Source organism: Pygocentrus nattereri, chromosome 24 (genome assembly GCF_015220715.1).
Source record: "Pygocentrus nattereri isolate fPygNat1 chromosome 24, fPygNat1.pri, whole genome shotgun sequence".
Taxonomy (NCBI): domain Eukaryota; kingdom Metazoa; phylum Chordata; class Actinopteri; order Characiformes; family Serrasalmidae; genus Pygocentrus; species Pygocentrus nattereri.
Genome location: NC_051234.1, coordinates 11274045 through 11290844, shown reverse-complemented (window position 1 = coordinate 11290844; position 16800 = coordinate 11274045). Strand labels below are relative to the sequence as shown.

At 39.9% G+C, this 16800-nt stretch overlaps 1 protein-coding gene across 3 annotated transcripts in view; it reads left to right on the top strand.

Annotated features, from left to right (window-relative positions):
- The window catches only part of dyrk1b (dual-specificity tyrosine-(Y)-phosphorylation regulated kinase 1B), a 76747-nt gene that overhangs the window by 53665 nt on the left and 6282 nt on the right, over positions 1–16800 (top strand). For all 3 annotated transcript variants that reach the window (XM_017714455.2, XM_017714454.2, XM_017714453.2), the window contains exons 2-7: positions 10660–10805; positions 11536–11655; positions 12242–12430; positions 12531–12678; positions 14283–14569; positions 16435–16581. In XM_017714455.2, the coding sequence (XP_017569944.1) occupies positions 10743–10805; positions 11536–11655; positions 12242–12430; positions 12531–12678; positions 14283–14569; positions 16435–16581 (954 nt within the window). In that variant the 5' untranslated portion in view covers positions 10660–10742. The remainder of the gene's footprint in view (positions 1–10659; positions 10806–11535; positions 11656–12241; positions 12431–12530; positions 12679–14282; positions 14570–16434; positions 16582–16800) is intronic.

Below are 16800 nucleotides of genomic sequence, written 5' to 3'. Positions count from 1 at the left end.
GCTGGTGCAGCCTAGCATAGCGCTAAGCTCTCCAAGATTAGCCTTGATTCCAGCCATCTAGAGTTCCCCAGATGCTTCTGGATACGGAGCACTTCATCAGCGGATTTGAGCCGAGTGAGAACGGACTTAAACTTTCCGATAGGGAATGTAATCGGATACAGGCCTTTACACAGATATTATTCTTCTATTTAACAGATTATTTACAGGATTACCCACCTCGTTCAGTCAAACTGTATTGCGAATGGCCTCAATCGGACTAGACTATTCCGACTGAGTTGTTTACATGGACATATTCTATTCTGATTGAGCTGTTAGTCGGATTATTAACGAATAATTAGGCTGCATGTAAATTGCTAGTGTTGGGTTATGTTACCCTTTTCAGGCTTAATCACTTAGGGCTGTAACGATTCTCCAATCCATGGTTCTGTTCGTACCTAAAAAATTTCATACCAGAAATGTGGGTTTTATTAAAGAACGCTGAAGAACATGGTCTGCACCTTTTAAACAGAGTAATAATTTAGCGATTTACATGTTGTGGTGTTATGTGTGAAATGAAAGAATGAGTGTTGTTACATGAGTAATGTAATGGGAGCTCAACTAGTTTAGGTTGAGCGAGATGGGTCAGGGGGCTGGGGGATTGAGTGGTTGGTTCAGTGTCAGTTCTGTTCTCCGGAGACCGTGGACATCTGTATTGTCTCAGTTTCAGAGTCATTACACGCCTGATATCCACATACGTTTGAGTTTTCCGAGTATTCCGGTGTCAATGTTGAGTTTTTTGTGTTAGAGTTCAGACTCTGAACTGCTGAAGTACCAGACTCTTTGTAACCCACATTTGTCCGGCACAAAGAAATTCATACCGGAATACTCCGAATTTCACAAACGTCCAGCTGCTGCTGTTCCACCGCCAGCGTGGTACAGGGCATGACGGCCATGTGATCCCTCGCGCTCCAGGGCATGGCTCCCTCGCCGGTTTCACCTCCAGACAGTTCACAGTGTCACTTGTTAAAGTTGGACTTGGTTCCTGGATCACACTCCTCCTTTACCCCAATCAGACCTTAATCACCTGTATCTTCCTGATCCTGAATAAGAGAACAGTCATGACTGTCAGGGTCTTCATGAAAACTGCGTAAGTGGGTTTTAAGAAGACATTTCTTAAGAACAGTTTGTGAATGAGGCACAGTGTTATCTGCTGTGAAGTCTTGATATTTACTTAAACATGGATGTACACAGTGGTTTATCTAAATTATGTAGAGAAACTGAGAATTGAAGCTATCCCTGTATTTGCCTGGCTAGTTTACCAGCTTCTTATATCATCAGTCCGCTTCCTGCCTGTTAGTAATGGAGTAATGGAGTTGAAGGGCTGGGCAATATGGCAGAAATATAATATTGTGATACTTCAAGACTTTTTTCAGACATTTCATCAGTTGGAACAGAGAAAAAAGAGCCAGTATTGCTACATTTAAAAAAATACTATCAAAAACTATGCACACAATGATGTGCATTCATTATTTGGCACTAAATCCAGTTTAATGGAATAAATTTTGCTCATGAAACAAGCAGTTGGTTATTGTGTACAAGCACTGATGATATACACACAGTATGTTTAGGACAGCATATATTGTATTGTGACATGATTTGTCACAATAACAGTACGTATTGTCATATTGCCCAGCCCTGTCATAACGTTTGGTTATGGTTCATAAACTCTCTTGTGCTTGGTTCAGTACATGTAAGCTTCCTGTTTCTTGTTCTGCTTCAGTTTTTCTATTGTAAATGCCTTCTTTTACTCTGTCACCTACTGCTGCTACTTCTACCTTCATTTAAAAAGCCTCTATAATGTTCATATGTTCCACACAGTCGTTCTGACAGACTGTAATACACTACAGGAAGTATAGGGGGCGATATGGCTTCTACTGTTTCATACTGTAATGTTCATATGATGATAATGCATGCATTTATTAAATACCCAGTTAAGTATAGAGTACTGAGATGACTATGGATATCTGTATCACCCCCACCCATCCCCCTGTTTATTTCAGACCTGTGGGAAACACTGTAAGTGTTAATTTTATAAAAATGTAATTTAATAATAAAAATGTCTTCTGGCTAACGCTAAGGCTCCGAGGACGCTGTGTGGAAAGTGCTGCGGTTTATTCTGGGTTTAGTTTCCCGCAGGTTAAAATGTGAACTTAACTCGTTAAACTGGTTCAGTTTGTAAAAATGTAATAAAAGTAAAATTTCACGCTCGTGTCCGTGGGGGTGGGGGTTCAGAGCACAAGCCCTACCTGAGCGCTAGCGTGCACGCTAACCCTTCCCTCTGTGGCCTTGTGGCCTGTCCAACTTTGGCTGTGTGCAGAGTGTTACCCTAACAGGGAATAAGATAGGGGTCGATGCGGACATCATGGGGGAGGTATATGTTGGGGGTCTGGGTGGAGCGGTGGGGGTGGGGGGGTTTCATGTTCAGCTGTTCCGCTCTCTCTTCCCTGTTCACCACCGGCCTCTTCCTGTGCCTTAGAGACAGGGAGTGGGCCGGCCTGTTGCCATGGCGACACCCTGATTGGCAGCTGGCAGCTGTATTTGGTCAGCTGTGGCGGAGGCGGTGGTGCTCAGCTGATATATTTAACAACTTTACGTTTTAATGTTCACATAACTGACAATAAATACCAGAGAGAGAGAGAGAGAGAGAGAGAAAGAGTGAAACAGAGACAGATAGAAGGGAAATGGGGAGAGAGGGAGAGAGAAACTGAGAGACACAAAGAGAGAAAGAGACAGAAGGGAAAGGGATAGAGAGAGAGACAGACAGGGAAGGGAAAAGGGATAGAGAGAGAGAAACAGAGAAAGAGACAGAAGGGAAAGGGATATATAGAGAGAGAAACAGAGAAAGAAAGAGACAGAAGGGAAGGGGATAAAAAGAGAGACAGAGAAGGGAAAACAGTAGAGAGAGACACAGAGAAAGAGACTGGGCAGAAGGGAAAGAGAGAAAGAGAGAGAAAAACAAACAGTGAAAAAGGCAAGAAAAAAGAAAGAAGAAAAAGGAGAAGGAAAGTTGGAAAATCCTGAGAAAGAAGGGAAAAAGAAAAGGAAATGACTAGGAAAAGAAAGAAAGGAAAACAGGTGGAAAAGAAGAAAAGAAAGACAAGAAAGGAAATTCAAAGGATTAAACAGTGAAAAAAGGAAGATGGAAAAAGAAAGTGAGGGAGGGAGAGAGAGAGGGAAGGAAAGAAATGGAAAAAGAAAAGAGTGAGATAGGAAGACAGTAGAAAGGAAAGAAAGGAAAATGGGTGCAAGAGACCAATGAAAAACATATAAAAAGAAAAGGAGGCGAGAGGGAAATGGATAAAGAAAGATTGGAAGAGAGGGAAAAAGAAAATGGAGAGTAAGAAGGGAAGAAAAAGAAAAGGAAGAGAGTAGAAAGGAGAAAGAAAAAAAGATGAAAGAGAAAAATAGAGGGAAGGAGACAAAGAAAGATGTAAAAGAAAAGGAAGAAACAATAAGAGGAAGAATAAAGGAAAAAGAAAAGGTGAGCAAGAGAGGAAGAGAGACAGAAAGATGGAAAGAGATGGAAAAAGAAAACAAGGAAAAGAAAAGGAAGATGGTAGTAAGGAAAGAAGATGCGAGAGAGAAAAGGAAGACAAAGAAGATGTGAAAAAAAGAAAAGGAAGTGAGGTGGAAGACAGGAAGAGAGGGGAAAAGAAAATGGAGAGTAAGAAGGAAAGAAAAGGAAGCGAGTAGAAAGAAAGGAAGAAAAAGTATGTGAGAGAAAGAAAAGGAGAGAGAGAGGGAAAGAGAAAAAACAGAGAGGGGCAAGAGAAAGATAAAGAAAGGCTGAAAGGGAAGGAAAGAAAGAGATGGAAAAAGGAAAACGGAGAGAGTAAGAAAAAAAGAAAAGAAGAAAGAAACAAGGAAAGAGAAGGGATAGAAAAGAAAGGGAGAGAGAGAGAACAGCATTGTGGGAAGGGTTGCTGATACAGCACAAGTTACTAGGTTTATTTATAGAGACCTCGCCGCCCAGCCCTTGGATACCAGCAGCCAATCAGGAGGAGGGAGGGAGGGCCCCTCGGCCAATCAGAGCGCAGGAAGGGGGGCGTCACTCAGGAAGTTCTCAATGTGTTCGCTTCAGCATTTAAAGGGCCGGCGTGACATTTTTCCTCCAGCTCTCCGCGCATCCGCCCCTGAACAGGCGTCATATCTGGCTAAAATTAGGCCAGTGTAGAGGGGTAAAACAGAGGGAGGGAGAGAGAGGAATAATACCAAATAAAAACAAACAGCGCTCTTGGTCTCTCGGTACCGGAGCCTTTAAAGCCTGCAGGCCGTGAGCCGGTGTGGTGCTGGGTGTCCGTGCTGGGCTGAGCCGCTGTCAGTGTCGGTGCAGCATCACCGTTGCTGAGTGAAACTGGTTGTGTAAGATGCGTCTCACAGAACACGGGTGATTAATAAGCTGGATAGAACCATAGAACTGAAGCAGAACGTCATCACACATGCAGTTAGTCCACCTCTGATATAGGTCACCAAAACCGGGCACTCAGCTGGTTTGAGGGGGAAATCATATCGAACATTTTTAGAACAAATGGAGACGTTTTAAAGTTTAAGACAGACACTACACTGTGAACAATCAGTGATCTTTACAGTTGCTGTTTCAGAGATATGCATTTATAATGATAACTTAGTCATATATACACTCACCAGACACTTTATTAGGCACACTAGTAAAAGGTTGGACCCCCTTTTGCCTTCAGAACTGCCTTCATTCTTCATGGCATACTTTCAACAAGGTGTTGGAAACATTCCTCAGAGATTTTGGTTGGTTATTTGAGTTACTGTTGCCTTTCTATCATCTGGAACCAGTCTGCCCATTCTCCTCTGACCTCTCACATCAACAAGGCATTTTCATCCACGCAACTGCCGCTCACTGGATATTTTCTCTTTTTCTGATGGTTGTGTGTGAAAATCCCAGTAGATCAGCAGTTTCTGAAATACTCAGACCAGCCCATCTGGCACCAACAACCACGCCACGTTCAAAGTCACTTAAATCACCTTTCTTCCTCATTCTGATGCTCGGTCTGCACTTAAGCAAGTTGTCTTGACCACCTCTACATGCCTAAATGCTTTGAGTTGCGGCCATGTGATTGGCTGATTAGCTATTTGTGTTAACAAACAGTTGAACCTAATAAATTGTACCTAATAAAGTTGCCGGTGAGTGTATGTCACTGCTGTTGGATCAAAACCTTGTATGGCCAATTTTGTTTTTTTTTAGTTTTTGACATAATTTGAAAATGCCAGTTGTCCTTTACGTAGTATGTAAATTTCATGATGAATGAACCAAAACAAATGGCTCGAAGAAACTCTGCTTCCATATATACACACATTTTATATATATATATATGACTAATATACTACTGACTACACTTACACACCACTTTAAGCTTACCAAACAAAAATAACTACAGAAAGTTTGAATTTTTAAACATTTAAAACAAGGAAAACTTAGGATGAGTGAAAGAAGAAAAACTATTGAAGGTTCTGCACTGTTTCTAGGTCACTAGCACATTTTTATGATGTCATTTTTGTACTCATGTCATCTGTAATGCAGAATGTATTAGATGGGTAGATATACACGTTGCCATGTCATTGCTACTGGAACCTCACATCTCCAACTTTTTTGGGCATTTTTTATTTGTTTTATTTATTTATTTATTAATTCTTTTTTCAGTGATGTATCTAGAACCTCCAGAAAGCCTAAAGTGGTGTTAAAGTGTACAGCTTTATTGTCGTTGCGCAGTACAGGTGGGCTACTGCAAGGAAATGAAGTATTACTGAGTAATACTGTGTAATAATTAGAGCTGACGATTATGTGCATTGTCGATTAATCGGTTAGTTTTCTCTATAATATGTCAAACAAAACAAAATATTCCTATTTAAGTAGCAGGAATTGAAGAAATTCTACTTTTTTTTGCCCTTAATCACTCAAATGGATTAATCGATTACCACAATAGTTGGCAGTTAATTTAATAGTCGACAACAGTTGCTTAATCAGTTAATTGTTGCAGCTCTAGTAATAATCCATATATAGTAATTTTAAAAATGTATCTGCTTCACAATTTGATCTACTTTTCAGAAATGAGGCATTCTAGAGCCATTTAACGGTCCACAGCTTTTATGGTCATTTTATAATCTACAACTCTGTTCATTATTTTAATATTTCTAATTGGTCATTTACAGCTTCTTATTAATTAGCTGTGAAGTTATAGAATATTAGCATTTCAGAATCATTTTATACATGTTTCCTCATTAAAATTGGTGTCATATGAGGACAGTGGTGTATTAATATGTATATGTGCAGAGAACTTGCTGTATCTGATGGTGGTCAGTGTAGGGGGGATATTGATGCTGGTCACTGTCGTGGGGGTATTGATGCTGGTCAGATGTGTTGCCTTGTGCCGTGTTTAAAGCCGAGCTCGTTGATTTCCAGCTGTAATGTGTTACTGATAAATTTCAGTGCCGGTACTCTTCTCACCGATAAAAGCGCCCTCCAAATATCGCACCCCCTCCCGCACTGATAATCTCAGCACAGCGGCTCCAGGATGTGTGTGTAATTTATTGTAGCCGGTTTTTGGTGTTGATATGTCGCAACTCCGTCCTGCACCTGATGGTTTTATACATTATAACAGCAAGTTCTTCACCAAGCGATGGTGCAGCTGCTCTGCATTTTGACCGGGTTTTGTAGGTTTTCTGGTTCTGTGTTCTAGTGTGCCAGAATGGTAGTTACAAAGTTAAACTTTACACTTAAAACATAAAGACAGTGTTGAAAAAAATGTGGGATGTAAATAAAACTTCAGCTCTTGCGATTTGAAAATTGAAAATGTCAAAATTTTCATGTAAAATCATGTGAAAGTTCTTTGGTGTTTCATTTAGGGCTAAATGATTTTGGCTGAATATCTAATTGCAAGCTGTTTGATCAGTGTTGCGATTTCAATTTAAATTGCGATTTCTTTTTTCTATAAACTGTCTTATGGGCTTTATTTGGCCAATATGTTTTTCTGGCTTGAGGCTTGAGCACTTAAAACAGTTTGGTTGCTTCTGATTGGTCCATGTTAGCTAAAGCAGTTCATAAGCTCAATTAAATTAGGTTACCTAAAACTTGCAACATATCAGCTTTGTTGATAATGCTACTATAAGACTACAATAAAAATCGCTGCACTTACGATTTGAGAATTTCACTCTTTCAAATTGCGATTTCAATATAAAGATTCATTTTTAGACCTGACCTCCAACCTCACAGTGATAACGTTCAGTTATGATTCTTATGAAAGTACCTGCCTAAACGCCACTCTGAACAAGCAGCACAAAATAAAGACAAACAGCTTGGTTTTTGCCATGCCAACAGCAGAAACAGCTGTACTTGGTGCTGGTGAAAATTTGCAAAACTCCAAGAGGATGAATAAAATAAAATCACAAAGATCATGTTTTCTTGCAAGATATCTAAAAAATTATATTATCAGTTTTAACGTATTTATTGTTTGAATAAAGTAAACATGTAAACCACCTTAATATAAATGAATATTGTGTAAAAAGTCTCATCTCGAACTTCAGCACAATTTGATTTGGCCCGATTCAGTATTTTGTTACAGTTCGGAATGGGGTGGACAAAGAAACATTTTGCATCACGATACTTAAAGAAATTTTAACAATATTTTGACAGACACCTTGTGTCACATTTAAAAACTGCTATCAAGAAATGAATACAAGGATTTCTATTCAACGTTATTTACATATAGCACTAAATCCAGTTAAACTGGACTGATTGTGGTCTGTTTAATAATCACGATAACAATAAAATATCGTCATTTTGCCCAAGCCTAGTTCAGAATTCTTTCTGAAAATGCACTGCAAAAAAATTAGTTTAAATCTAAAACTGTTTTTAATGAGATGCAACATATTTTAAAAATAGAATAACAGTTGACGCATAAAGGGAAAGAAATTTTTATTTCTCCAGACAATCATAATACGGCACTGATATTTCTTTTATGTGTAAAGCAACACTCCCAACAGTGTATATAATGAAAAAACAGAGAGAGAGAGAAAAAAAAAAGAAAATTCTAGAATGTCGTCTGTTACGCGTTTTGCAGCGAAACCCTATAAAAGTAACTGGATTAACTATTTGCACTATTAGAGTGGAATATAAACAGTAAGACATTTTGGCAGTTGGACAACCTGAATCGTGGTCATTAAGTCGTTTCCTAAAGAACTAAATCCAACATGCGAGTGATTTCCATCACTAGTAGCTGTAGTTGTGTCAAAATCCTTATAGCAGAGTGCGGCCGTCTTTGCAACACCGCTGGGCAGTTATTTCACTCATGCAAGACTCGACTGTTCTCTCTCTCTATGAAGAGTGACAAATACTTGAAACTGAAGGCTTAATTGCCGTTTTCCAAAAACAGATTTGAAATCACTGATCAAATTTGACAAAAACATAATATAATTGAATTTAAAACGTCTTTTTTCAACCTTTCTGGCTACCGAAAATGCGCAGGTCTCCATATTAAGGGGGACTGTTCCCACTTGTGCAGTAACCAGCAAGCTGATTGGAACTTTTTATTGAAGGACGGGACTTTCTCCACAAACAGATTGTTAAATGCTACAAGCTTTCCCATTCATATTTCAACCAGTGGTCAGTCTCCTCGTTTATAACATCTCTGGTTGTAATGTTTTATTTGAATGTTTCTCAGGATATGTGGCCTAATATACCAATGGCCTAATGCTAATGCTGAAGTCCTGATGGTTTGTGGTACTACAGAGCCGCGCTAGCACACGGCTGTCCATTCAGGCTGTGTTCATGCTGGGATGCTGCCACAGTGTTGGTGTCATGGTGACATGCAGTGAGTTTTCTGAGGGTTGGAGTGAAACAGAACAGATCTCAGACTGTATTATCCATCAGCTTCACTGCAGCTTCTAGAATCTCACATAAATCCTAACTTTTTGTAATTTATTTTGTATATCTGAGTTATGCTGCATTCAGTTTGGACCAGAAAAATCCAATTGAAAAATAATCTTACTCAGTCAGTATCTATATAATCAATACTTTTTATTTATTTATTATTATTTAAACTAATCAGAAAGTCAACATTGTATTCACCACCGGACTAATATTCTCCAAAATATTGATAAGGTTGAACTCAGATTAGGATTCACGCTTATTGTAGTTTTCTGATCACTTTTTAATATTTGACGTAAAACAGTTCATATGCAAAAGTTTGTGCGCCCTTGGTCGGCCTACATTTTGTGAATAAGTTAACAGAGGACGCCCTTCTGCACATTTGAATACACAGTTACTGTCATGTTTGAGAGTAATTTCACACTTTATTCTGAGTCCGTTTGGGGGAGGGACTCATTATCACTTTTGCTTTTTACGTACGAGAATTACGTCTGAGCTGTGGATCAATTCCTGCCGCAGTGTTGGTGTCATGGTGATATGCAGTGAGTTCTGAGGGTTGGAGTGAAACAGAACAGATCTCAGACAGCTTCAGCGCAGCTCAGGATCAATTATTATTATTCAGTTATTATTAACCTGAGTCGCTATGGACACATCTCTGAATAAGGCTGGGCGATGTTTTATCATTATCACGATACATTCTGTCACAATACTCTTTCCTAAGCATATCGCGCGTATCGTCAGTGCTAACTGAACACTGATTGTGTGTTTTATTACTTAATTAGTCCTCTTTAATTAGATTTATTGCAGCTCGGTTTGTAAAACTACTACTCCACTATAAATTATTAAGTTTCTGCTATGAAATATTCCGTATTTATTATGAATTATTCACTGTCTACTATGAATTATTAAGTATATGCTATGAAATACTCAGTATTAATGATGAATTATTCACTATTTACTATGAATTTTTAAGTATATGCTATGAAATATTAAGCATTTATTATGAATTATTATCTACTATGAATTATTTCGTATTTATTGTAAATTATTCAGTATCTACTGTGAAGCTAATGTGTAAGTTCTGTTTTGAGGAACTGAAGTGTGCACCTTCGTACAGACTTCTAAGAGTTTGCATGTTTAAATGTAATATTTTAGGCGAAAATCAAATTTACACTTTTTTAATCAATATTTATCATCCTGACATGCTCGGTGTGCTTTTCTGACCACACGGAGGATGAAGTCTGTACGTAATGCTGACCGACTGCACGTTTCATCACTGAGAGCTGAATCAGTCGGTTTAACTGGGTTCAGAGCAGAGCTGTGTGACCTGTTGAGTAAAATCACTGAGTTCAAAGTTTTTGATGGTACAGTGTTCAGACTTATTAAACCCCACGAAACTGTATTTCACACAAATGTCATGTATGTATTTTAAGTGTTATATTTTGGCTATATTGCCCAGCACTGCCGTCACTCCAGCATGCAGTTGAGGGCGTGCTTTGTTGTCTGAAATTTTGTCTTCATTTTCCCCAAACTAAGTAAAGTTTGGTGAATGTGATGTTTTGCTGGTCTACAATGTGTGATGCTAAATGACTGCAGGATTTATGGATGTTACACTGTAATGTGCAGCTTCTGCATGAAGGCTTGTGTGAATGTGATCCTCCATGGTACAGTGTGTTCTATAATTTTCTCTCTCTCTCTCTCTCTCTCTCTCTCTCTCTCTCTCTCAGGTGGAAGCAGCTCAGGATGCAAGCCCCCCCCCTCCTCTTCCCTCTGCCAGCCTGCTCCCGGCTACTCCCCCGCTGAGCTCACCATGACCAGCCAGCACACACACCCCCCCTTCAGCAACATCCAGTCCATGGCTGAACAGCAGCAGGTACACACACACACCTGTACATTCAGTCCCACCGCACACACTTTTGTGTTTTTTTTTTCTTCTAGAATCTCACATAAATCCTAAGTTTTTGTAATTTATTTTGTATATCTGAGTTATGCTGCATTCAGTTTGGACCAGAAAAATCCAACTGAAAAGTAATCTTACTCAGTCAGTATCTATATACAGTATCAATAATTTTTATTTATTTATTATTATTTAAACTAATCAGAAAGTCAACATTGTATTCACCATCGGACTAATATTCTCCAAAATATTGATAAGGTTAAACTCAGATTAGGATTATTTACTTATATACTTATTATAGTTTTCTGATCACTTTTTAATATTTGACGTAAAACAGTTCATATGCAAAACATTGTGCGCCCTTGGTCGGCCTACATTTTCTAAGTGTGAATAAGTTAACAGAGGACGCACTTCTGCACATTTGAATACACAGTTACTGTCATTTTTAAGAGTAATTTCACACTTATTCTGAGCCCGTTTGGGGGAGGGACTCATTATCATTTTGCTTTTACGTCTGAGCTGTGGATCAATTCCATACGTCACTTTTCATGCAGGTTTGCAGACATGTCCGACGTTGAAGAGCAGCGCTTTTTTGTCCACAGCAGTGCTCTGCCCAATAATTATCTGCTTGTGGAACAGTTATTTCCAATTATTTTCACAATTATTTCCTCCTTTGACCACCTCTTGTCGTGTCTCACCTGGCCAGGTGCTGTCTGAGATGACCATACTGCAGAGGAGGATCCCCCCGAGTTTTCGAGACCCAGCCAGCGCCCCGCTGAGAAAGCTCTCCGTCGACCTCATCAAGACTTACAAGCACATCAATGAGGTCAGTTAAAAACAAAGTTGCAGAAAACCTTCAAACTAATTTAACACACAAATCTCGTTTCTCTGAAGTGAGAACTTATTATTTTGGGCTGTTTAGATAATTAGAGGCATAGATGTACAGAGGGATAGACAGGTAGATAAATATATGGATGGTTGGATGGGTGGATAGATGGATAAATACATGGATAGATGAATGCATGATAGATGGACAAATAGATGATAGATGTATGGATGGATAGATAGAGGGATAGATGGATGGATGGAGGGATGGATAGACAGATAAATGGATGGATGGATGGGTTTATGTGTTGATCCACAGAAATTTCTCCAGTTCTATTGGTTTATTCGTGGTGAAACATTCAGTCGGTGAAAATCACATCATAAATGATAATAATAAGTATGAAAACAAATTATCACTGAATAAAACACAGTTTCTGAGAAATGTGCCGTCAGCCTGTGATGTAAACGGGAGCCTTTTCGTTTTGGTGGCTCTGATTAAATTAAGCTAAATTTAAATCAGAACAAATCTGACGGTTCTTTTCTCTATCCCTCCTTCCACTCCTCCGTCTCTGACCCTCCTTCTATAGGTGTACTACACGAAGAAGAAGCGGCGGGCGCAGCAGGTGCCACCGGAGGACTCCAGCACCAAAAAGGAGCGAAAGGTTTACAACGATGGCTACGACGACGACAACTACGACTACATTGTGAAGAACGGGGAAAAGTGGCTGGACCGCTACGAGATCGACTCGCTAATCGGCAAGGGCTCCTTCGGACAGGTGAGTCTTCAGGGCTCTCGGTTTGTGAGAGGAAAGCACTGTTCACCTGTAACACCGACACTTATCCTGTTTCTCTGTTGGTCCTGTTTGTTTCCTACAGGTGGTGAAAGCCTACGACCACCACGAGCAGGAGTGGGTGGCCATCAAAATCATCAAAAATAAGAAAGCCTTCCTGAACCAGGCCCAGATCGAGCTGAGGCTACTAGAACTCATGAACAAACACGACACTGAGATGAAATACTATATAGGTAGGTGGATAAACAAATGAATAAATAAAGCACACAGACTCTCAGTGGCTGCTGAGACTCACCCTCAACTGAATTCAGCTGATTCTGTTGATCACTTCCAGCATTTGGTCTCAAACTGCTTCTTCAGAGCTCAACATAGTAGAACATTCATCAGAAATTAAGCTCTTTCGTACGCAGTTAAGTTCAGGAGTGCATACTTGAGAACTGAGGGCTAAGGCTATGACTGTTCGTCTACAGTCAAATGTAAAAGTTAGATTTAGTTGATTTTCCTAGTGAGAAACTAAGTTAACAGCCTCTAGAAGGAACTTAAAGGGCAATTCCTCCGATATTTGTAAATGTCTGCATAAAAACACATTCATTCAGATTGTTTTTGAATTGAAATGGTTCATTGTAGAGAAACTTACATACTCTTTACAATGGTGATGATAGGAACCAGGGATCACTATGACTACAACACCAAATTAAACATTTTATTTACTATCCAAAACCACCACTGAACCTAAACGAGTCTTCTGAGTTTATATGGAATGTTGATGGTGGAAAAATAGTTTTTGGGGGACTATTTTGCCTCACAGCACCCTTCTTGTGTCACTCAACCATGACTAGATTAAAAAAACAATGTCTCTGCCATCAGGCAGTGAATTCCTAACAGTTTCATGTAATAACTTTCTGTGAGGGAGGTGGACTTCTGGTTCCTATCACCACCACTGTGAATAGTTCTGACTCTCTAGAACGGAGCATTTCACACCAAATCACTCTGATTGACTTTGTTTACATCTTAACCATTTAATTTAGCAGAAATCTTGAAAAATTGAAGAACTGTAGGTTCCCTTTAAATATGCCATTTTTACTGAAAATTTAATGCAGTTTCTTTTTTAGTTCAATATATTTGGAAAAAAATTAAACATAAAATTTATATGAAAATGTGCCATATCCTTTGAAAAGTTATGTGGGTCCACAATCTGCATTTTACTGCAACACATTTTATTTTGTCCACTCATGACATTTGGGTGAGTTTATGTATTAAAAAGGAAACATGACCCGTTTCTGTTTCTGTGCCTTTAAAACTCATAAACACAAAGAAATATGTGCATGAGGTCTGTTTTGATTGGCTGCAGTGTATTGGCCCTCATTGAAAAAGCAGTACAGTCTAAAACATTCCTTATAACTTTAGTGTGAGTGGGCGGGGCTAAGATGTAGGCGGTGTAGGCAGATAAACATAAATGCATACAGACCACTTGACCTGTACTATCAGTTATTGAAATTTTTAGCTCCTTGAAATCCGTGTAATCAGACAGTTTTGTTATTTTCTCACCAGTTAAGTCGTGGTTAAGTCCCACCTGCCAACTAGGTTTCCTTTTCTGATGGCTTCTAATGGAACATTACTGCAGCTCAACATGCTTGGAGGAGAACTCTAATTGCTAATTCTGACTTGAATCGCACTGAATGATAGGAGGACCATCCTACTAATCCCAGCTAACTTTAGGATTTAATCACCGAAATGCATAGTTCATCTCTTGCTCATGTGGTTGGAGTCAGTGTGTTGGAATGCTCTGCTACGTTCTGTTCTAACTCTCTCTTTCTACTCTCCATCTTTTTTTCAGTCCACCTGAAGAGGCACTTCATGTTCCGGAACCATCTCTGCCTGGTGTTTGAGCTCCTCTCCTACAACCTGTACGATCTCCTACGCAACACCAACTTCCGGGGCGTCTCCCTAAACCTGACGCGGAAGTTTGCGCAGCAGCTGTGCACGGCGTTGCTCTTCCTGGCCACGCCGGAGCTCAGCATCATCCACTGCGATCTCAAACCCGAAAACATCCTGCTGTGCAACCCCAAACGCAGCGCCATCAAAATCGTCGACTTCGGCAGCTCCTGTCAGCTCGGCCAGCGGGTGAGTAACCGGGACCTCCACAGCTCCGCCCACGAAATGCTCAGCTACTGTTTAGTTGGACAGATTTCACAGAATCCCACTCAACTCAGTTTATAACACAATACCTACATTTAGAGTCAGTTATTTATTCAGCCTAACGAGAAACTGTAGAACAGACTCAGTTTATATCACAACACCTACATTTAGTCAGTTATTCATTCAACCTAATGAGAAACTGTAGAACAGACTCAGTTTATATCACAATACCTACATTTAGAGACAGTTATTCATACAACCTAATGAGAAACTGTAGAACAGACTCAGTTTATATCACAACACCTACATTTAGAGTCAGTTATTCATTCAGCCTAATGAGAAACTGTAGAACAGACTCAGTTTATATCACAATACCTACATTTAGAGTCCGTTATTCATTCAACCTAATGAGAAACTGTAGAACAGACTCAGTTTATATCACAATACCTACATTTAGAGTCAGTTATTCATTCAACCTAACGAGAAACTGTAGAACAGACTCAATTCATGCATTTTTAAAAATTTGATTTAAGACTTTATTTACTTCTGTATTTTTGATTACCGCAAACATTGCACTTCGTTTAGAACAAAGGTTTAGGTGCCCCAGCTATAGAGTCATTACTGCATTACGTTGAGCTTCAATGTTTTAGCAGCTACGCTACTGATCTGGACCGTGTGTTTGTATGTAACCAACACTAGGCAGGATGGAAGTGACTCTGTGTCAGATATGCATCCCATGTAGCAGCACATATTAAAATGTCTCCAATAAGGTTTGAAAAGATCATTGTTTTTTAGGGTGTACTAATTCCAATACCATAATTTTAAAATCAATAATAAGATTCTTGCATAGAAACCACTGTCAGCGATCAAAGGGAGGCATCTAGGTGCAGCCTATCAGAGTAAAGTGGGCAAAGAGGGGCGTGGCTTATGCTAGTACCCACATCCACCCTCAAATGACTTGGCTTTTTTCCTGAAAATCCAGGAGTTGCAAAATTGAGCACTGATTTTGATGCATACACACTTGAAAATGTGTCACAAATTTGTGAAATAAATCAATAAAATTTAGCCGAAAATATCCACGTTTGTGCCACTGCATTTCGTTGATGTCAGTGTAGCCTCGGACACATCAGGATTAGTATTGAACCCTGGGCAGCCCGTCCCTGCTTTTGTGTGCATGGGTGGCAGAAGAGGAAGCAAGTCATTAGCAGCAGCAACTCAGTGTGTTGGAGCTCCACACCCTTTTTCCTCACGATGCTGATCACCCACCGCTCACAGTGAGACTCTACAGAGAGAGAGAGAGAGAACGCGTGGACGTGAACGGAGGGCAAGTTCTGATATACTTCCGAGCACAGAAAGGCTTTCCCTGCTGCAGCACACAATAGTGATCAGCTCACATTGTCAAGGACTCTCTCCCTGAGAAAATGGGTTTCAGTGAAGTGCCGGAGAATGGATTCCCAGCGGCTGTGCTGCACCCTCTTTGGCTCACTCACGCCCAGTTTCTGCTGCCCCCCAGTGGCTGGAAAGTGTCACTGCATGCTCATAAAGCAGAATCTGATTTGCTTAACTGACAAAGCACACTCACACTTGCAAGGGACTTGCTGTTAATGTACACAACACAGAGCACAAATAGTAAACAAATGAACACAACACACAGACACACTGACCATCACAGAATACATAATCTGGCAGCGTATTAGCTCTGGGTTGTGCTGGACTCAACAAAGCACTATGGTAAGCCACTCTGGATTAGAGTGCATATCAAATGCAATATATGTAAATGCAGACAACCATCATTTCTTTTGTGCTTCAAGAATGAAATTTTCTTTCTATGTTTTTCCCGTGTGTTGCAGATTTATCAGTACATCCAGAGTCGGTTCTACCGCTCTCCTGAGGTCTTGCTGGGGATGCCCTATGATCTGGCCATAGACATGTGGTCTCTGGGCTGCATCCTGGTGGAGATGCACACGGGTGAACCCCTGTTCAGCGGCTCCAATGAGGTACTCACACTGAGACCAGAGCAATTATGCATCACAGCCTGCCTGAAAGCAGGTAGCATAATGCCATACAGTGTGGCCAGTTCCATTATACTATGCAGTAAAGCCTGTAGCATAACAGCATATAACACAGCCAGTATAACTTAATAGCAGTGGGCAATAGTAGTGTAGCGTAATAGCATTGAATACAGCCAGTGATAGCGTTGTTATCAGCATAGCCAG